The following is a 23,641-nucleotide window of genomic DNA, read 5'->3' as shown; positions in this document are numbered from 1 at the left end:
TTGCTTGTGCCCATGCCCTCATTCTGCATGGTTAAACCTAATTTACACATGGGGTTTTAAGTATACAGTATAAAATATACAGGTTAATTCAGAGAATAGGTGAAAAACTAAATTATGTTTGCAAATTTGCAAATTTATGTTTGCAACACTGAAACCTATCCTCTTATTTTATTTTTTTATTTTTTCAACGGGCCAGTTTAGTGCCTGAAGCTGTACAAGAAATGGGATATTAAAATCAATATACATATTTTATATATATATATATATATATATATATATATATACACTTAATTGGATAGTGTTTTACAGGGCTATTTTATATAATAGTATATAATAGTATATAATAAGTATTATATGGCAGTACTGAGTCCTGCGAATTTCTACAAGAAGCTTAAAGATCTGCTTAGCAGCTTTCACCTTCAAAAAAATTTCTCTCTCAAGTAATTTTAAAAAGTAATTATTTGAGAAATAACTAAATCATATTTCTAGAACTAATCTTTTAACATTAATTAAGGCAAACATTAATTATCCGCTGCACAATTACACAATATTCAGTGTCAATCTGAAAAGTTTCAATGAAGCTTTTTAAATAAAGAAACAGTTCAGAATTTGAAATCATCTTTGAATAGAGAATTGTGGCTTAACCTGCTCTCTCATTATCTGAATTATACAATGATAAAAGTAGTAGTAGTAGCCCTTTATCGTCACTAGTCACAAGTACCAGCGAAGTAGCCAATAAAATATATAATTTTACGCTCAGCTAGTTTAATGAACTGTGCTTTTCACAAGAAAAGGGTCATCTAAGGGTTTTGCTATCTGAATTCCAAACATACAGTTCTGCAGACTTTGATTTTCCTCAGAAGTAAATAGGTCAGCCCAGGAAACAACAAAAACAACAACAACAACAAAAAAACATCTTAAGCGCTTAATAAGATTCATGCCACAACACATAAAAAGCATTATATGGACTTGTTTTGCCTTGACAGACAGATGTTTTCTCGGCGTGGGTCTTTCTGTTCTTCTCCACAAATGAAATTGCGGAGCGCTGCCATCACAGTTTGGATAAAGGTCTATTCCAGTTTCAACCAGAGCAACGCAACCTCCTTTGATACTCATCATGCGGCAATGTGTTGTCAGAGGTACTTGCTCTCAGCATAAATTATTGAAGAAGTCAGCTCTCTTTTGAGAATCAAAACTAAGCATAAACAGCGTATGCTAATAAGTTTCAGAGTGCTCATTTAACAATTGATATTTTACAAAGTATGGATTGGTTTTAATTACACAGAAGTCTCCTGCTAAGTGTGCTGCCTTTAATTTGCAAAGCCACAGCTTGTGGTCTGACTGAAGGGTGGGTTTAGGGATCCTCTTTCCTCTTCCTGTCTTTGTCTCCAACAGGCGAAGAGAGATAGAGGGGGAGCAAAGCCTTAAGGTTGTATTAAATAATGAAAAAGGCTGCTTTTTGAGCACCACTCATACTAAGTGATCAGCATCAGAGAATAAGTATGTGTGTGTACTGTATGTGTTTTTGTGTTTTGTGCTGCTTTCTGTCTGCCTGACTCATTTAGTGTTGTGACATTTATCTGACATTTATTTTCAGTTTTAAAAATGTTGATGTACATTTATATTACTATACTTTGTATTTTCTTTCCATTTTCTATGTATATAGATAGATAGATAGATAGATAGATAGATAGATAGATAGACAGATAGATAGATAGATAGATAGATAGATAGATAGATAGATAGATAGATAGATAGATAGATAGATAGATAGATAGATAGATAGATAGATACAAAATGATGTGAGTACTGTGTGTGTATATATATATATATATATATATATATATATATATATATATATGTTGTATGTTGTATGTTGTAGTGTTCATTTATCACTATTGAAGTTAGAAGTAGAAAAAAGATGACTTCTGTCTCTGAGAACCCTGGTAATGAGAAAAGTGTCCATTAATCACTTATAATCTTCTCTTCTAGTGGGTTTCTATCTTAAATTGTTGTGATCGAACCACTGTTATTTGAACTGAAGAACCATTAGATTCACAAGTTCAACTCAGTGATTCAGTGATCCAGTTCATAAGTTGCAAGTTTGCAGTTTGTCAGTAAAAAACTCTTTTTATTTCATTTTTTCTTCAGAAGACAGAAGTCATATGGACTACTTTTATGATAGTTGTATGTCCTTCTTGAGCTTTATTGATGTCTTTGAAGGGAAAAGTGCAAAAAGAAGTCTTTGACAGCACAACAACATATGGATTTGGGTCGACATGAGACAGAGAATAATGAATTTTGGGTGAACTTTAGATGAATATCAAATCTATTTTTCATCAAAAACTTTTTTTTAATGCCAGAGGGAAGCATACGATCCTATCTTCCTGAGTAGACTTCATTCATTTGATTATTCTCATTTACAGTAACTATACCGTTCTGTTGACAGAGAGCCAATACAAGGTGCTTCACCCTGGGTTGGCCATCATTGTTTGGTTGGTCCTTTAGCTGCCTGTCACATGGGCCTATTGATGGATGGAGGGGGAGGCTGATATTCTTGACAGTTATTGATGAAAGTCGCTTACTGAGGTGTTCTCCTTCGGAATGTACCACTGCAGAAAGAGCCACGAATAAACATTAGAGGCAGATCAAAGGAAATGCAGTTTTCCCCAATGGCACCATTAAAACGAAAGCTTTTCTAATGCACCATCCAAATTAATCAGCTATTTCTTCTCACCATTTAAAACAGAGGATGGCAACCTTCATGCAACATCATCTCATGTGTCTATATTTTATGAGTTGAACTCACTAGCTGTTTAATATTTTAAATCATTATTTTATGTCAATGATGGAAAGAAGCTAATCTCACTGAAATTACGATTACAGTACAAAAAATCTACTGGAAAAAGCTGCAAAATAAGAAATTCAGTTAAAGGTGTGCTATAAACTATAACCGACAGATGGATAGCTTTACAATGGATGTACATGTTTAGCATATACTGTATACAATAAGACTTTATGTTCAAATGTAATCAGGTGAACTAATTCTGTTTCCACTGTTCCATCACAAGTAGTTCAGTGAAACAAGCTAAATAAATACATCAATAAATATGATTATAATTCAGACACTTTGTGTGGGTTTGCCATGAGCAAAATCAAATGGTGCTTCTGAGAATATTTCTCAACAAATTACATGAAAACACGGGCGCATTAGTTAAGCATTCCATTTATTTGTTTACATTTCCATCTCAGGCAAGTGATGGAGTATGTCGGAGTGGAAATACACAGCATAATTTGTGCTTTTTTCTCCTGACAGCCAAATAAAATTGGCATAACATGTTCTGTACAAGAGGTTCAATTTGCCACAAAACTGTGCTATGCAGGTTCAGCACAAGGAAAACTGACAGAAATAAACAACTGGAAATGTATTAAAATCATTCACTTTAGACGATCATCACATTCATATAATGTGTTTTTAAATCATTCGCACTAAACCTGCAGTCAGTACTTCTCACTACACACTGTAAACATTAGATCTAAATATAGAACTCAAAGAAGCAGTGCATCTAATATGTACTTTTGATCAAGTTAGTAAAACTCAAATCTAATACATAGTACATATATTTAAGGGGAAAAAAGAGCTCTAGAGTTTATTGTGGAACACACTAAACGTGATATTCTTTACACCTTGTATGCTATTTTGGCCTTGAATGATTTAAAGGTTAACATATTTATCATGCTCATCCTATAACACTGTTTAAACTTTTTTAAACTACACGGGTGTAGTTGCACTTCATTATCCAAACAAGAAGTCATCTGACTCTTTGAAGTGTTACGGTGGCAAAATGAAATGCAAAACATACATTTGCATTTGCATGTGTCAGGGCAACAGTGTGATACCTTGCAAAGAGCTTGTAGAGTAACTAAATTTGGATTCCTTCGGCACAGACATTAGGAAAACATAAAACTGAAGAGCTTGTTTTCACCACTCTGTATCCTCTGGGAGAACACGACAAACACAGCAGAAAACTAGAGACAGTCCCGCTTTGCAAAAATGTAGCATATTTAGATACAATATTTTTGCCTATATTTTGAATCTAACAATGAAACCCCTAAGCCTTAACTGTTCACAATTTAACACAGCCCTCAAGTACCTTATTAAACAGTTACTATAATATATATTTTTTTTCTTTTTTGTAAATTTTTCACATAAAGCTATTGTATTGCGCCTTAATACTTGGAAGATAACACATGAATATCCGCTTTACAGCAACCTTTGGCATTCCAATGAAAAATATCTGTCATATCTGTTTGGAACAATGAGGGTGAGTACAATCAAAATTTTCACTGAAATACTCCTTTAAATAATAATCATTTTATTTTATTTTTTTGGACTATAGTTCTTTACCTTAATCTTAACACATTTTCATACCCAAACTAACATCCCAAGTATCATCCTGGTTAGTTAAAGGAAAGAAACATGGACTGAGTTGTTTTGAATTCTGTGCACATTGTGTGTAGGTGGAGGGGCGAAAAAACACATAATGCCGATGTTGTGAAATTGTGCTGACTCTTCTTCTAAGTGACGTTTATTTCTTCAACCTCTCTCTCAGACACAAAAGAATGGCTTTTGGAGAGATTATGTTTTCCCGAGACTAAGCAGCCTGGTGCCAAACAATAAGATGAATATGGCTGATAAATATACAATAAGTAAAAGCATTCACCTGTCAGTGTGTGTTTTTGCGCTTACCTATTCAAATTAAGCTGAATGCGAAAGCGGAATGCAATCAGTTTGAATAATCTCGCTGTGTGGTACACCATTCTTCTCCATCAGCATCGGGCAATAAAGGTGATTTTCCATTAATTAGGTCTTGGTATTTTCCTGAGCTTATGCCATCTTTAGCCTGGAAAAAAATATGTTTTTGTGCTTTACTTTCATATTATTAAGCTCTACTGGCTGATATCAGAATTGATTTCAATATGCCTTTTAAATTAGAACTAATTTCCTTTAATTTGAACTGAAGTAGCAGGATGTGGATTTGTAGTTTTGAATTTTAAGAAGTAAAAATAATGTCTATACATAATTTTTAGATAAATTATTTATATTTCACATTATATTAATTTTGTTAATTTATATGTTTAAAAACATTTTGTGGTATGAAAAGTTTAAAATATGTTTTGATGGCTAATTCTGGTCATTTTGACAGTATTTAAAGGAACCAAAAATGAAAATTTGCAGAAAATGTACTAATCCTCAGCCCATCCAAGATAAATTTGAGTTTGTTTCTTCATCAGAACAGATTTGGAGTATTTTATCATTACATCCCTTGCTCACCAATGGATCCTCTGCAGTGAATGGGTGGTGACAGAATGAGAGATAAAAACAATCACAATAATCCACAAGTGATCTACATGACTCTAGTCCATCTATTAATATCTTGAAAAGCAAAAATCTGCACATTTTCATAATTGGGTGGAGTGTTCCTTTAATTTAGTCAAGATAAACAAATTTTGAATTCAGTGAACATTTTTTGAATGTGTTGAATTCAGTAAATTCCATCATTCCAAATTATTTTCTAATTCCAATTTAAATTCATACTCTGGAGCTTATTCTGAAATTCAGATATTTTCCTAAACTCCAAATGATGCAAACGTGTCTACAAACTACATTATGTTTCTTAGCTGCATCTTTGTATGAATACGTGTACAGTAACAACTTTTAATTTGGAGACAGAGAGCAGCTTGGATTTTGTGTCAGGTATTAGTGCTTTCTCGTCTTTATGTCTTTTTCCAGATCCTGTTTAGTTAGCTTAGCATCCTTATACAGGGCCGCTGGGACACGGCGCCTCTGATTCACTGCTTTAATGGCTCTGGTCTGATTTTAAGGACTCAGAGCATAGCTGATTTAAAGAGCCTTGCCTTTAAAAAAGTGCTCTGCTCAGCCCTTCTTTCTGTGTGTGTTGTTGCCAGCATCCAGGTTTTTGATCACGTCTCACTATTATGGCAAAAAATGACAGGTATATGGAGGCAAGCTTTCCAAGAGAATGCAAATTACCATATTGCATCGCCTACAGATTTATCTCTCAGCTTGGGAAGTACAAGTACAAATAACAGCGATTCTCCTTGCTATACTCAAATTAACATCCTAAGCATATATTAAATTTATTGATGGCGAACAGGTAGAGCTGGTAAACATGATACTTATTGTGAGGGAAAATATGGAGGCAGACGGGTAATACTAGTCTGAACAGAAATGTCATTTGGCAGTCTGAGAGAAACCTATGGATGACTGTGAGAGATAATCTACTGTGACACCGAGGATCATATAGGAACTATATCCAAAGTGAAATCCTAATTTTCTCTAGCCCTGGGAGGTTTTCCTCCTCAGAAATCTTATCGATCTATTTGAAACATTGTGCTCGGTAATGACAAAGACAACCTTACATAAATCCACGTTGCGTGTCTGCAAGATTAAGTTGTTTTGCTTTAATGAAAGGTTGGATCTTTGTGACCTTTTTGAATGAAAGATCAAAAGGATAAACAATACAGATTAATTTCCACAACCTTTTTTGTTCATATTTAACAAGGGGGTTAATAATTCTGACTTTATGATATATTATATATATTTAAAATGTACATAACAACAATATTGATGATCATTGTGTATCAAACTATTTTGTCTAATCACTAATACCACCTGCCTCTTATTTCTGTGTGCCTGAACCTCTTGTTTCAACAGGAAACACATCAACCGAGGAAAGAGGACTGGCATTTCAAAGCAATTTCATGGGATATTTAATCTGTCTGAAGTTCTTGCTGAATACAACAATCACCCTATGTCCAATTTGTCTTTTTAGATAAGGAATCATATCTCAGACATCTATATACATCTCCAAATAGCCAGTACTTATGTTTCATGTATGACTAAACCTGACATTTCTGTGCCATTAAGGGAAACTGTGCATAAAGAGACCGTGAGAATGGTTCCAGTATCGACTTCACTAGCATCCGTAAAAGCCTTGGCTTCTCTCTCGCTCTCAGTTTTTCTCCTTACCTCTGATCAATATTACCAAATTAACATTTCCAACCCCCATTTCAAAACCACAAACCCTCTAAATTAGTCATTAGAAATATGTCTCAGAGGCAGCACAATCTGTGAGTAAAACCTACACTCATTCAATAGTGGATAAAGCAATTTCACCCTTACATTCACCTCAGACACACACACACACCATAGTTTTTCATTATGCATAACATGACTGTAACAAACAAATCTCCATATTCATCGGGAAGAAGGAGGCGGGAACCGGCGCACAATCAAAATCATTTTAATATTCAAAAATAAACAAAACAGCGCGTCAGCCCCTCACGGCGACTGACGCGCACAAATAAAAACCAAACACATAAAATAATGTCCCAGGCCTGGTCCTCTCTCGTCCTTCACGGTCGTCGCTCCAGTTTTATATCCTTCCATCTCCTACGTGGGACTCGATACTAGCGGTGGGGCTCAGGTGTAGCTCATCTCCAATCACTACACCTGGCCCCACCCCTCGTTCCCACGCCCCTCGGCCCCGCCCCACTCGCCACAATGACAAAGTTCAAGACGATTTTTCAGTCTATTCTGATGAGAGTAACTGGCACATCTGCAAATATAAAGTAATGCCAATAGAAGGGTAATACAATGGTGATAGATGTGTTAACATCATTCTATAATATGGCACCTGGTTTTTAGTTGCTTTATATTGCTCTTTAACCATGTGAAAAATAAAAAATAAAAACTTTACCTGGTATGGCCAAAGTAGACCAGCATTGATCATCTTAGACCAGCTAGAAATCTTCTAGCAACACAGTTTTCCATCTTATGTAGATTTATCCATAGCCTAGGTTAGAAATATACAATAAACAAAAAAGAATATGAACACAATAGTTTGATTATGAGGAGAATAAAGAGAGGATTGTAGATGAGATATGTCATGCACAGGTAGCAGGGGATTTCAGTTTCCAGTGTGATGCATTTCTGTAAGTGTTTCTTAGATCCATTGATCTTTGAGAGCATTAGCTTGAATATCATTTGACTTTAGTCCACTGTTTCTCAAGCCTGAAATTCTCCCTTCTAAACATGTTGAGCCAAATCTATGATCTCTGAGTTAACATCTAAAGGTGAGATGTTTACTGTAGGAGTGATTGTTTAACTGATTGTTTTCATTCATCATGTGTTAGTCAATGTAAAGCTTTATAGGGTCAGCTGATAGCTGGCTAATGCACTGACTGCAAGCTAAGAGCCATGTGGAAAAGAGATTAGATAGATTTTATTTCTTATAATGGGGAAATTAATGCTTTGGTATGAGTAAGGAAGAGATAATTGTTGAAGGAATAGAAATGACCTGTTCTGGTTACTGTGGTTAAGTTCCCTTTTTGATAAAAATGTTATTATGGAGAATGGAAAAGGAAGGATGACCAAATCACCAAGAAATACAGCACACATAGACATTTGTAAGCGTTATAATAACATTCTTCTTCTTTTTTTTCTGCTGAAAAGTGCCCCAAAATATTGGTCTTAAGATACATTTGCTATTTCGGATTTTAAAAAAAGTTATCTCCTTTATTTTCAAATTAGCTACACCCCTGGGATGGTGAGCAGTATGAAAAAGTTGTTTCAGAATGGAAACGTATGCACACACACACACACACACACACACACAAATGATGACAAAAGTCAATCTGCTACCTTTAATGGTTCCACCAACCTAAATGAAAAATGACCTTGACTGACAGATTGCAGTTTCGATGACTTCATCAAAGATCCAACATGTATCTTACATGTCTGTTTCTGGTATTTGACCAGAATTGGCTGTGAAAGATAAATGATTTTCTTCACCACATGAGAACAAACCAGTGTGTGTTCTTTTAATTGAGAACATGACATATTTATCTTGTCAGCAACTACAGTGTTTCAACAGTTTTGGCCTTTAGCGTGATCTTTTACCGTCACTAACAAGACAGGAAAAAAATAGCTGGATCATAATGTAAAAAAACACACCTGTCTTAATGGCAAATGAAAAGCTCTTTCACACCAAAATTATCATGAATAAACCTCAGGCTGAAGGAAAAGTAAATTCATGTCTATACAGTAGAACACAGGAGAAGAAGGTTCAACACTCTTCAGCAATAATAATAATAATAATAAAACAATAAACAACAAGCATAATTGTTGGTTTATCTAAAGTAATTTTTGATTATCGGTTGAACTGCATCATCAAAAGTCAGCAGCTAAGACATTAGTTAATAAAATGGCATTAGATACATTTGTGTTATGTAACATATTTAATTACAGGTTTGCGTCATATTCTAAGTTTGCATTTTACTGTTTTAATTAATTTGGATGAATGCTAAATCAGATTTTTGCGAGTGGGATTAATTATTGCACATTCACATTTAGTCTAAAACTACATAATGTTCACACAACACACATGCCTCTGTACTTCCGATTTCTCCCAATATGGGGACAGGAGACTTGTCAGTTAATAAATGGGAAAACAAAGTAACTAGCGTTACTTTTTTCTTGTAAATTAAAAAGTAATGCGTTACTTTACTAGTTACTTGAAATAAGTAATTTGATTACATAACTCACTTGTAATGCATTACCCACAACACTGCTCCCAACCTGATTTCTAGCATTTAAAACTATCCGAGTTGTTTAAAGCAGATACTCAAGTGGTTATTACTGTGCATTATGTACTGAAAGGTCAGCCCACACTAGATTCTCTAACTGGGCCACTAGACATTTCATGACAATAAAAGCCCTTTCCAGGGATTTCCCCAGCCTTCCAGTGCATTTTGAGTAGCTCTTGTCAGAAAGTAATCTCTAGCCTAGTACAGTTGTAAAGAAACCTTTTTGCATGAAATAAATGTGCTATGCGTTTATGCTAAAGTTCATAATGCATTGTCATGTTACATAAAAATTATCATTTATACTGTCTGCAGTTTGCAGAGGCAGTGTAATGAATCTTTAATGATGCTTTATGAAATGTATGGTTCAAAATATCATCTAAATTGACCCAGTGCAGACCAGTTACTACAGCTATAACTTTGTTGCATTAACTGAGGATAAACTCCCCCCTAAATGAGATGAGAGGATATTTTATAGACTTTTTATTCAGGTGAAGTGCTTTCAATGTATGCATCCAAAAGCATAGGCATTTAGCCGCTGGGGAAAAGAGCACATTTCCTCTTAAATCTTAAACAAAGCACTTTTTATTGCATTAAAAATTGCTAAAACTATATAAGACCTCATTCTTCCATAAGATGCTCAAATCACTTCAAAGATCAATGGAAATTGTTTAAGATGCGTGACCTAAACGGCACTTAGTGATCAAGCACTTTCTCAGAATTTGCCTGTCAAAGTTACCCACAAGAATTAGTTCTTGAGACTAATTCTAAATGAAAGTCTGCTGATTGACATGACAGCGCATCGATCTGTTTATATGTGGCCACTTAACAATCTTAAACTCATCTGGGAACCTATTCACAGGTAATCAAAAACGCCTTGTAACTCCAACAATCAAAGCTCAGCAAAATGACTCACTCCATTTTCTCGATCCACTAAGGCTGGTTACTGTCCTTTTGAGAGTTCTTACAAAAGAAATCTATGGACAGAATATTGACCTCTGGAGATGTGGTAAATGGAGGTTCTGACAAGATGGCTTCAAACACCTGTTCATGTTGATGGGGTAAAAGTGGCTTTCTATTAAAAGGTATGTGGCAAAACAAAAGGCTTGAAATGATGGATGAAATCATGGTTAGCATTAATAAAAGCTTGGCTGCACAGACCTTCAGGAAAAACATGATTTGGTAGATGAAAAGGCAATATATTGGGGTTCTGATTAAAATGAGACAGATGCTAAGTTTAGATGCTAGGTTAGTGACATGTTGAGACGTAAAGAAAAAATGTCATCAGACGTGCAATCTAGTTATATGAAGCGACAGGAAAACTTTTTGTGTGAATAAATGAAACAAAATATTGACTTTATTAAACTTTTCCTTTGTCAACAGTCTCCTCTGTGTCTCTCCATATCACCATATGCTCTTCTGTATCAGCCGCGCCACAAGAATGCACTGCTTCTACATGTATTAAGCTTTGATTTGAAAGAAATTGATTTGAAACAGCGCATCCTTGTGACGCGGCTGATACAGAAGAGCATAAGCAGCATACGGTGATATGGAGAGACACAGAGGAAACTGTTGACAAAGGAAAAGTTTAATAAAGTCAATATTTTGTGTCGTTTATCTGCACAAAAAGTTTTCCTGTCGCTTCATATAACTAGATTGCACGTCTGATGGCAGATAGAGTATTCTGATGATCACTTTCATACCTTTTATGGACCTTGACACTGTTATTTGGCAATTTTGTTATTTACTTCATCTTAAATTGTGTTCTTTATCTTCATCTTAAATTGTGTTGTTTTCAAAGCTTTTACGGGTTCGGAATGACATGGGGGTAAGTGATTAATGACAAAATGTTCATTTTAGGTTGGAGTATAGAATCTATTAATTACTTATATCCTGTATACGCTATTTATAAACCCATTTTGCATGCCTTATTTGTAAATGATGAAATGTGAGCCCATGAGGCTTATTTTGGCATCCATGTCTAATGGATCAAATCATTATCATGCAGACTGTTTTCCAAAAGAGACATACATTTTGATCATGTAAACACAATTGATAAAATATTCATCAAAACCAGGCCAGAGCACATCTTAAAAGTAGTTTGCTAAAAAAAATAATAAGTCACTCTTGATGCCATAATAGAACTGCTTGTTCAGTTTATTTGCAGGGTTGACTATCATACACATTCATAAGTCTCTCTGTACTGTAACACACAAATATATGCTTTAAACACATCCACAGTGTTCATCATAAACACAGCAAGCTCCATCAATGACCACTTCGAAGTAGTGCACAAAGTTAAAAGTTGCTCATGTGATGAAAAAAAAAGATGAGTTAAAATCTCAACACAAAAGTCCATAACATGACCAATAACCAAGTCCAGTAACATGATTTGCATGTATAAACATTGATGTTCAAGCACATTTTAAAGTGCACCTTGTCAATGATCTATATAACCCTAGTTTTTCGACTTCAGTACGATGCTGACAAATATTCTACTCTCATGCTTACTCTATTGTGTCAGTAAAATGTGACTGGTCATTTCAGATTAAAGAGCAATTTTTTTTCTCATGGCTATTATGTCTGTCACTAAAAGTTCAGCAGGGAATAGAATTAGCTTTCTACGTTCTTGTTGCTTTTGACACCTTAATGAAAATAAGAGGGGAAAAACAGCAATGCTGGTAATTACAGCCCAATGCAGACTAAATTAAATGCTTGAAATATCTTGTCTTTACAAATACATGATATAATGTTAGTTGACAACATCCCATTTAGTAGCGTGAAGACAGGTTTGTTGAGTGACAGCTAATTATGCTGCTAATAAGGCATGAACACAACACTTATAGAGGCAGAAATGAAGACACAATATCCCAAAATTGCATGATGGTGGTGTCTGTGAATATGTAACATGTTATTTCAGCTAAATTAATGGTAGTGTACAGTATGTGTTTGTTCAACTAGTTTCTTAGTATACTTTATAAAACTGATGTGAAAGAGACTTAAAACATATTGGTGGTGAACTGTATTAAATAAGTAATGTTTCAGAGAACCCATTAGAGAACAGAGACATTTTATTTTAAGATAAATGGGATGGTCATTCTGTTGAATATAATACAATATGAAGCAGAATAAATTTGATTCCATTGAATTCGGTCCGGCCATATTAATCTTCCAAAAATGAAAACTGTTTGCGGCAGTTGTACAGTCCAATAGCATTTATTGTCTTAGGTCCTATGTCAGATCTAATTAAACAAGTTTTTTGTCAAAGTAATTTATTTAAAAATCCATTTAATCCATTGACCTGTACATCTTTCCGTCACAGCCTTGTTTTCATTAATGAAACATAAGGCGTCTATCTTGGCTAAGGTCTAAAGCAGAGTCAAAGACTCTGAAATGAAAAGTGTTTGTTCTAGTGCAAACACTACATATGTTTACGCTCAAAACATTGTTTAAAATTCCCCAAGATGATCTGTGCTTGATAATAATGGTAAATCAAAAAGTAGTTATGGTGACAGTAACTTTGGTGTTAGGTATCTTGATTGCCTTGTATTGTGATGTGGAAAAATACTGAAGTTAGACTGTTATAATGAGTTTGGATATTTTGTTCACTATTGCTACAATATACATGTGCAAGCGTTCACTAACATGGCATAGTCATTGTAAACAGTAGATAGAGCCATGAAGTGATAATATAGTATATTTAGATAAATTTATAATTCAGTTCACACATTTCAATATACACTTTACAATATACAATGCCCCCCCTCAAATTAAATGAATCAAAACTTTTTTTAAATCAATTATTATTAAGAGGCTGTAGTACCTAATTAGGAGCTTAGACAACCACTTCCAGCCCATTGAAATTAGTTTTTTCCTTTGTAAACAGGTACAGCTTTATGCAGAGCACAAAATGAAATATTTAATTCACTTTTAAGACAAGGATGAAATACAGTGTATCTGTTAACTTTGACAGGCGGTGAAAAACTACTAAGAGCTCAAAACAAGCTCTTGAAATGCTCTGTTTGCTTGAGCATTGGAGAAGTTGAATTCTGCCATGTTATACAAAAACAGATATTGTATGTAATGTAAATCTATTTCAAACTGGTAAGGTGGGCAGTTACCCCCCCCCCCCACCCCCCCCCCCACCCCAAGGGAAATTTAGGCATAGAAAATGAGCTCTGGAATTTGGCCACCTTGCACTCCTGTGCCATTGGTACTGTCCGAAGAGCACTGAAACTGGAAGGTCACCTTCCCACACTGAACTTCTGTCATACCCTCTTGTCCAAAATAACTCAGCTCACTTCCGTCGAGAACCACACTGGCCGTATAGAAAGTGTCAGGCTCAATCTGAACCGGATACTCGAACCAAACTGGGAAGGTGTTGCTGGATCCATCTGAAAAGTACTTGCTAATATTGGTTCCCAGGACAACTCCTTGCCGTTTGAGCTCAATCTTTGCGGTATACTCAGCAGATCCACAGCTCGAGCCATAGAGCCCAAAACCAGCGATAAACACTCGTTTATCAACAGCAAACTGAATGCTGTCACAGCGTCCGCGATAACGCCACTGGTTGCTGCGGTAGGCGCAAGACTGGAAGCGATGACACTTCTGTGGCGTCAATCCTTTACGAGGTTGGCAGACGAATTGCAGCTCGGGTTTCTTAGCTGCTGTGTACCATAAGAAAATGTCATTGGTCTCGTTTAGTGTTAACACTCCTGATTGTGCAGCACCATTGGCGAAATCATCAAGACCCATGGTTGGGATGCGGATCAGGTAGACGGCTTGGCCCAATACCTTGCGTTTGTTGTCGATAGTTGTGTGCATTTCCCTCCGCTGACATTCAGCCTCTGCCCAGCTTAGTGCGGCTTCAAACACTACAATCTCCTTGGCGTTCAGAGTCTCCCGTCTGAGGATGCACTCCAAGGTCTGAGCATCAATGTCACAAAAGCCCTCGGATTTAAGTGCCAGCTCAGCCTGAGCGTCAATAACTTCCCAGCAGCGTTGCGTTAGGTCTGGCTCTTCAAACAGACAGCTCTGTGATAGAAGAATACATGCATTCTTGGCACTCAAACTTGTTTCCAAGAAGTTGACACAAGCCCGAGCCAGGTGCGGGACTATGTACTTTTTGGCTGCATATAATGTTGCCAGTACAGTGTCAGCACTCAAGTCAATTTCATCACAGTAAATGTACCTGAGAAATAGAAAAAAAAAACAATCAAGGTTAGCTGTGTCGTACATCATCTGCAGTAGTCATTCAAAATGTATGTAGTCCTTTAGCACTGAAGCCTGCTATTACTGGCCCAGCTAGAAGCTACTATTTTATGGTGTGCTACCAGCATGAACCACAATGTGTTTTTGGTCCACATACAGTAAGTCAAAGCTTTACTGGAAATGGAAATGCTATCTTTTGCAACACCTCTTGATAACAAAAAGCACTATTCTGAAGTTGTAACTTTGTGGAATAGGAATGAACTTGGCCTTTGATTGTGTCCTTGAGAACAGATGTTAGGCTTAATTCACCATACTATGATGCATTGTGCAGATCTACTGCAAATCTAATACTATGTGCTATAATGCATTCTGGACTAGAAGTCATAACCTATATTGAAGCAGTATAATGGACACAATGTTCAAAGGGCATGTTCTGCAAACAGAAACAAAGTATATACATTTACACTTCTTTAGGAGAGTAGGGGAGGAGGGATAAAAGACTCAGAGGGAGAGGGAACAAAGATCTCTCTCGAGATGGAGGAGAGTGAGAGATGAGCCAGCACTAAAGAGAGAGTGGAGAACACAGAAGGACTCTCAAGAGAGATGGGTAAACATGAGTTAAGATCTATCAGATCTTCTGTCATGGTCCTAAGCCCTCTGAGAGCCGGACAAGCTAAGCTCACTTCATTATTATAAATAATGAAGTGAGCTTAGCTTGTCCGGCTCTACACTCTTGTTCTTCTTGTTTAATCTACAGCATTTAAGTATCTAGTGCCATTAGTGTTCAGCGTTCACCCTGATACATATAAAATACTTTGGGAATGAGCCATAGCAATTCTGGAGATACAGTAACAACACATTTTCGACACTCTGTGACTCCAGTGTGTGGCACTAAATGTGTGCTTGGCTTTATCTGAAACAGATAAATCTGAAATCTGGCAAACTTTTATTATGGTGCTTGTTGCACATATCGCGGCAGCTTAGAAATGAAATGTTCTATTGCGTTTAGAAATAATAATATACTTCCTACACTTAATCCTACATTAACCTAACCGACAGTGTTAACAAAAGCAAACGTGATATAACAATGCAAAAACAGTTTGCTTCAACAAGTCTTTTTTTCAAGACCAGCTAGGCCAGTTGATAGCCAACTTGACCAGGGGTGCATTTTCCAAAAGCATCGTTAGCTAACTATGGTTTTAAGTTTCATTGAACTCAACTGATCCTTCACAAAGACCCAACCCACTTTGTTACTGTTGCTGTGTCCAACAAGTCATGACGCTCTCATTCCACACATTATGTTCTCAAAGTGAAAAACACATTGCGGAGCAAAGATCACTTGACAATGTGTAGACAGACAAGAGAGAGCAGGTTACTTTTGGTATGAAACAAAGTCTCAGATTTCAAATTTCATATAAAAAAAAGAAATTAAAACAATAAATACAGTTTTGTGGCTCTTTAATATGTCATGACAGATCACTGTAACGCCTCAGTTCAAGCGGCACATTAACCAATCATCTCTTCCTGTTTACTAGTTGTAGCACTAAAAAAAGATGAATGAACATCAGATGGTATATTGTTTCAATGGCAAAAAAAGATGCCACTACACACCATTTTCCAAGTTCAAGTCCACCAACATTAATCTACTCTCCTGTATGGTTTGTTTGTCGGACAAACTGGCAGATTTGGCATTATGATTGGTCAGATCACCTGTCAATCAAACTCATGATGAAGGGTCAACTAGTAACGACAGAACTTGATTTTGGGAATGCACCACAGGCTAGAAGACCAACTTAAATTTAACAGCTTAGGCATTTTCAGCAGAGATAAGGGGAAGTTAACAAGAATGAATTCTGCCCAGTGATACCGTTTATGGGCATATGCTTTGCGCATGTATAGCATCTGATTCTGTAAGAGAAATTGACGCAAATCAGTAACAGGGCAAACACACTATACATTAGCACCTGATTACACTTAACTGTGTGTGGTTAGAAATAAGATGCAAGTTTTTTGTTTTATAAGTGGTGCAAATGTTTAGTGAATTTGCTCCATGAAGTCATGCTGGGTAGTTTTTACATTTCATTTATTTAAATGATATGAATTGAGTACTTTGTTAAAAATGACATTTAAGAAGTCAAATGAAACTATTTGATATCTTCGGTGTATTCAGATGAAGCTAATTGCACAGTGGATTTCAATCAGAAAAGACTTCTTCCAAAGGCCATATCTCTTAATGGTCTTGAACTGTTGGCTGTAAAGAAATTGCATGTCAGTGTAGACGATTAACCCACTGGAAAAAGTCCAAAGAGGGGTACTTAGATCAGAGAGAACAATTTTCTTCACTCCCGCACTTAATTGAAAACAATAATAGCTAAATAATTTGCACAGAAAGATAATAATGGTTTAACAAGGCAGATGAGGAAAGGGTCAGCCAGCACTGACCTGATGAACAAGGTACAATTACATAAGGAGACTTACTTCAGCATAGCCAGAAAGGCTGGAGGTTCTACATCAGGGATACGGATCTCATCCTTGTCCTCTGCCAACTCTCCATAGAACATGGCATGGAAAACCGAGCTTCCCACAGCAAGAACATACTAATGAAAAAAAAAGGAGAAATTAATTTGACTTCCGTTATCAATCATCATAACGATCAACAATATCCATCACTTCATTTGAAATAATTTACGTTAGCACTGAGTTTCAAACATAAAATCAGTGCAACCCTATAAAATCATTTGGAATAAGGCACACGTGGTGTAGATGGAAAAGCATTCAAAGTGTTCAGCTATTATTTTTCAGTCTCTACTTTTCCAAAGTGACCCATTTTTTATGACTCGACAAAGAAGTAATTTTATGTCTCTCCTCACTTTAAAAAAACATTGATTATTCCCCTCACACTTATTAAAGGAACATTCCAGGTGGAAGGTGATGGTTTCATGTAATCACCTCATAAAGGCACAGCTAGCGATCTTTAATTCCTCCCAGTTTGCCCTTAAGAGTCGATTTCATTGTAAAGGTAAAGTTGTTTTAAATTTCAGCTTGATCCCATTCCCCTGAAGTCATTTGAGCGTGAAGCACACACAAGTTTCACTCACAAAGACCAATGCTTAATTACAAATATAATTTCCCCTTGGGTTTACAAGACACGTGAGTGCCATTCATTTGAATGGCATTTGCTTTTCCCTTTTTTCAAAGAATGTTCCACAAAGGTGTGAAAGTGGTTGCTGGAGCTAAAAGTTATCTCGCTGATGCTAATGGGTGCACGTAGCTAATGATGAAATCAGAGGCCAACACAGCATTGCAGATGCATTATATAATATGAGCAGAAGGTGAATATTTACAATTCATTTTAGCATTACACTCACTTTTTTTTCCATTTAGCAAACTTAATTTTGGTCTTTTAAGTAAAGGTGTGTTCTTCACCTCATGTGAAAAGCCCATAACAGATATATTGTAACTAAGAGGAACATCAAATAAATGGTGGGAGTCATTCTGCAAAGCAATCGTATGCAAGGAAGCCTTTCCTATAAGCAAACATAACCTTCTCGAATAAAAATGATAATGCATATTTGAATGCCAGCCAAATGGACATCATAAAAAGGTGCTCTGTAATAACTCTTCATGGCCCATTGCAATATTGGCTGTTGCCATGCAGCAAAGCAATACAATGCCCTTGCCTAAATGTGCTTTATAAAGCATCACATATCAGCTGAACACAGCTTTCAATTCTGCCCCCTTAAATGGATAAAAGATGAGTCATGCCTGAATTGTAGGCACCAGATTAGCCCTGTCTTTTTAAATAAAGTCTGAGAGCGAAACAAGAACTGGTTTAAATGGGGTTATGGTGCAGTTAAAATTGGCCTTGGGTTTAAAAAAAAAAATGATAATGTCATATATAATAATGCCAAATCTTAGAACAAAACCAATTGGAAAGCTGCTAGCTTCAAGGAGGTCATAGTGGAAGATCTCTTAAGGGTTTTTACTTAGTGGAGATCAGTTAGATCAGGGGTCGTCAAACTTATTATGTGGAGAATATTTAGTTCACTTCAGATATTGAATGCATTTGCATAGTGATTTGTCAACAAATTCTGCTCCAAATGAATATTTTATTTATTTATATAAATAATATAAATATAAAAAATTGTCATGATTAATCTCATTATTTAGTATTTAATATTTAAAAATAATGTTAAATTAAAATATAAAAATGTAAGCAGCACAAATGTATACATGTAGCTTTAATTATTTTATTTATTTTTCTCTTACATTTTCCATGAAATCCCTAGAAGCCTCTATGTAAGAACCAGATAGATGACTAAACCAATATTACAATAAGAAATACCGCTGAAATTTTTATTTATAAAATAAAGTGGTTCAAATGTGTTTTGTGTGGTCAAATTCTAATGAAGTTTAATTTTACCAAGGACCAATTAAGCAGTTTATTGTTGAACACCTTTGGGAAATACACTGACTGTATGAACAAATCAGAACTTTATTCATATATTCATAAATGCTTTTGTACGTTTTAAAAAACTTCAACCACAAACTGTGATTAATTAATACAACACAAACCCAGCATGAAAATAAGCAAAAGACTCTTTGTTAAAAGACAGACATCTCCCCCACTGCCTTCTGCCCGATTTTCATCAATAACTGAGGAGTGTCTCAGAAAGGCACATGGCCAGCTACCCTGAAAACAACAGAAAGAATTTAGCTGTCATTAGCAACAGCAGTGAAGCTCATCGCTTCAGAAAATCCTAAAGCTGTTCTCTGGAACTGCTGAGGTCACTGCGTAGTGCAGATCAGGAGGTCTTACCTTGTGTCCCGGGAGCCTCTGAGTTCCTCCGGACTGACCGACGACAAAGCGAATGTCAGCCATCAGTTCATTATTAAACATCACAGCATTTCTGCAGAGAAGATTCAGGAGTGATTTTAGACTAAACAACTGAGAGACATTCCTACTTGATTGTATAGAAGAGGTTAATCCATGTTTCTGTAGACTTTCCATCAGACATAAAGAAATTTTCATATAACTTGAAATAAAGAGAAACTATACAATTTTATTCTATTTGGAACCAAAATATCTAACCTTGTTCATTTTTTCAGAAAATGTGGAAACTTGAACAATTCTTCATTTTAACATTACTTCAAGTACAATAAGGTTGCACACGTCTTTCTCAGGAAAATCCAGTTCACAATGGCATTTTCCTCAAGTATTATTGGGGTCCAGGCCACATGGGAGCATTAGGTAAACAAGGAACAGTGTTGCAGGGAGACTACAAAGCCAGGTCCGAGAGCGTACATTTGTTTTGGCCAGCATGGGGCTTTCCATTGACGTCTAAGTAAATATTACCCTTTCACAAAGAGCAAAGCCATGCATATAAAACAAAACTTTTTCCTTTCTTTTGCCTCTTCTGGGACAATACACACAGGGCGGAACAAAGAGCGATTTACACAAATGGACAATTACATTTCAGAACATGCTCAAACATTCTCAGAGATTTTAAATAACGTTCCCGTTCAAATGACATTCAACGCCAAATCCTGAACCTACTTAACCCTGAGAAGAAGAAGAAACTGCATGTGTATGCACATTTTCTTCCAAATATTTACTGAGTTTCAAAAGTCTGAATCCACTAGTGAAAATGCTCCAGTTTAATAATTAGTTTAACTAGTATTAATAATAAGTATTTTTGTAAATAATTAATACATTTATTATTGATAATAAATTATTTTATAAGCATAACAATGTGTTTTAAAAGCTTCAAAAGTTGTCCAGCATGATTTGAGAACTTGACCGTCTGAAAGTTCACATGATCATTGTCACAAATGTGCTCTTTCGATTAGAAATCAATTAGAAATAGTTTAGAATATTCCTTAAATTCCTCATTTTCAGGTGTATACAGTATGTGCTCTTAGAACTTTAGACTCCACTGTATCGGCTGTCACAGTATAAATGCTCTGGTTGTTGGCAGATGTTCCCTGAGCAGACTTCTAACCGCACCAATCTCTCATCTCCCTCTCTAAAAAACATCTAAAGTTGACCTACCTCTCCCTGATGGTGGAGTACAGGCCCTGCCAGTTGCAGCATTGGATGGTGTTGTTGTTGTTCAAGTTCTGCTGCTGGTACTGCTGCACCGTGGGGACTGACGCCGGCTTCTTAGTGGGAAAGATCTCCGCTGCCATCTTCTTCTTCTTCTTGGATTTCAAGGTGATGATCTCATAGCACACAGGGGGCAGCTTGGATGAGCTGCTGGGACTCCCCTTTTTAGAGCCTTTACTGGACTTGCTCTTAACTGACTCTGGAAGCATCAACAAGAACGTCAGACATTTCATGTTCCTTCCCTTGGCATCCACCATGAGTCTGTTCATCTGCAGAGCAGTGGAAAAGCATGCAGAGAAGATGTTGGGAAGGAAAGGAAGGATCTGAGAGAGGAGATGACTTGCGAGGAGCCCAGAAGAAAAAAAGGAAAAAAAGAAAGAAAGAAAATTTACTCCTAATCTTCACCTTCTGAAAGCAAACTGTCTGGGAATATAAACTCCTTCTTCCAACCAGAAGAGTCAGTACGGCGGCTGACTTTTCTGTCCTTTGCTTCTAGTTTGATCTGCTGGTGGACAGCAGAGATGAGTCTCCATAACTGTGCTGCTAGATAAACGTCCTTCTTTACATATCTTCTCTGTCTCCTTCAGTATCTGTGACAGTCCCAGATTTAATGCTCCTGCAGTGGTTCAGAAGCAGCTAGTCCATGCTGCCTCTCTCTCTGTCTCTCTCTCTCTCTCCCCCTCTCTCTTTCTCCCTCTCTCCTCCTGACACTCTGACACACACACGCGCATCAACACATACACAGAGCTCTGCAGGATTTGCTTGCTGTGGACCTGTGCTCTGACGTCTGTTTTGCTGACTGTGGGGGCTGAATGGACGGATGGAGCCGAGAGAGCAAACCCTACCGATGGAAGCCAGACATTCCCCACAGCCCATCCAATAAGCACTCTCGAGAGCCGTGATTGGCTGCAGCCACCATGCGCAGCACCTACTAGAATATGCTAAGACCTCTTTGATTAAAGTGCCAGCCCTTTTCCCTTAGAATGATGCATTCTGATCTCCAGCATCACTCTAAGCAGCCTATTGCAGATTAATATTTATAAGAAGTCTTGAAAGATAAAGAGGAAATAGGACCTCATGTGAAGCTTTATTTCAACTATTTAGTTCATCTAGTTAAATGAGTATGGCTCAAATAATTTAATAATATAGTTCAGTGATTTATTTTTAAATAGTTTTAATAGAAATATCTACCATTTAATTCATAATTGTATTATAATTAATTATAATAACATTTTAAATAATAATAATAATTTAATATTAAATATATATATATATATATATTATAATAGCATATTCTGTTTTATATACATCCTCATACAGTACATTGCTGTTTGCAGCTCCATTCCTCCTGTCAAGGATTAAATGAAAGTTTAAATCTCCTCAGTGATGTGCGACTCAGCACAGAATACAGCTTGTCTTCACCTGTGAAGAGCATTTTCGTTTAACGTCCCGGCTACTACCATACACATAGCCCTACATGTCATGTTTAATGCATGTAGCACAGAGCTCGGCTCTAGACGTCTTTTCTGCTCTCACTGAATTACATTGCTGAGCCTTTTGTTCCTCAGCCGGGGAACACATTACAGAAATCAAGGAACAAAACACATTTCTGTAAAAGCACATAAATCTGATGAGATTGCTTGCAGCAGGGTCTGAATTTCCACAAAGCAAAACAACCTTATAACACTATATAAAGATATAAGAATATAAGACTGAATATGCTATTATAATATATCTATAAAGATATCTATCTATCTATCTATCTATCTATCTATTTAGATGCCTGTTATTCTCAAATGCTGTGCTGTTTGTGTAATTGTTCAGTCTCTCGTCGGTTTAATGCAGTGTAGTGGTTGCACATTTCGCTAAAGGCTTGCTGGCCTCATTAACACTTTGCAAGCACAACAAATTTATTTTCCTATTTTTTCACCACATATGGCTTGACATAACAATGGCAAAACAATGCTTTATGTAATCATGGTAATGAGATTCTCATCTTTCACAGAGTAATTTCGACAGAACTGACAAGCTATGCGATTTTATGAATGTTAATAAGTCACACATTCGTGAAAGAAACACTTCTTTGACTCTTTCTCCACGACTGAGGAAAAAAGAGCTCAGTGTATGTGTGCGGAAATGTGTGACCTCTCTGTCTCTCACAACAGCTAAATAAGACGAGACGAGCCGGACCCCCGTGGTGACTCGGACAGATCTCCATTCTGTGGGGACACCTGCCGGGAGTCTTGGCTTAGAGGAAGTGGAGCAGAGCTGAGAGACAGCCGTAAAGGTTGGCACGGAGAGGCAGGCAGGCAGGCGCTGGATCCGGCAGGCTGGCTGCTGTCCCCCTCCCCTCCCTTTCCTCCCCCATTAAAATGGCCAAGAGCACCTGACAGGTGGGAATAGGGGAGGAAGCCATGGCTTTGGACCAGGGACAGGGCTCATGCTGCTGTCCAAACAGGAGACTTGCTGGGTAGAGTGATCTGAGAAGAGTTGAGGCAGGTGGGGGCTGGTGGACAGAGGGAGTTGGCGGTCTACTTGTGCCCGTGTGAACAGCACAGCTCTGTTCCAGTCTAAAACCAGATAAAAACATCCTTCACCCCATTTTGTGGTCAGATATGGGAGTGTTTTTGCCATCCAATTACAAAAATACAGACT

General features: G+C 36.7%; 1 protein-coding gene across 1 annotated transcript; it reads right to left on the bottom strand.

The window, feature by feature from the left end:
- Positions 1-13,808: 13,808 nt before the first annotated feature.
- LOC128026058 (BTB/POZ domain-containing protein 3-like) lies at positions 13,809-21,794 on the bottom strand. The gene is made up of 4 exons (XM_052612784.1): positions 20,933-21,794; positions 19,700-19,790; positions 17,359-17,477; positions 13,809-14,860 (listed from the first exon to the last, which is right to left on the bottom strand). The coding sequence occupies exons 1-4, from the start codon at positions 21,253-21,255 to the stop codon at positions 13,828-13,830; spliced, it is 1,566 nt and encodes a 521-aa protein (XP_052468744.1). The 5' UTR covers positions 21,256-21,794; the 3' UTR covers positions 13,809-13,827.
- Between the last annotated feature and the right edge of the window lie 1,847 nt (positions 21,795-23,641).

This window comes from Carassius gibelio, chromosome A13 (assembly GCF_023724105.1).
Source record: "Carassius gibelio isolate Cgi1373 ecotype wild population from Czech Republic chromosome A13, carGib1.2-hapl.c, whole genome shotgun sequence".
In the NCBI taxonomy this organism is placed as follows: Eukaryota; Metazoa; Chordata; class Actinopteri; order Cypriniformes; family Cyprinidae; genus Carassius; species Carassius gibelio.
Note: the sequence above shows the minus strand (reverse complement) of the source record. Positions and strands in the feature narration are given on the sequence as shown.

Bases quoted from the DNA above. Each gene is read 5' to 3' on its own strand.
- LOC128026058 (XM_052612784.1), bottom strand. From the start codon at position 21,255: ATGAACAGACTCATGGTGGATGCCAAGGGAAGGAACATGAAATGTCTG. The intron at 19,791-20,932 runs GTAGGTCAACTT...TCTTCTCTGCAG, and splicing joins TACTCCACCATCAGGGAGAG to AAATGCTGTGATGTTTAATA. The intron at 17,478-19,699 runs GTAAGACCTCCT...TTTTTTCATTAG, and splicing joins AGAGGCTCCCGGGACACAAG to TATGTTCTTGCTGTGGGAAG.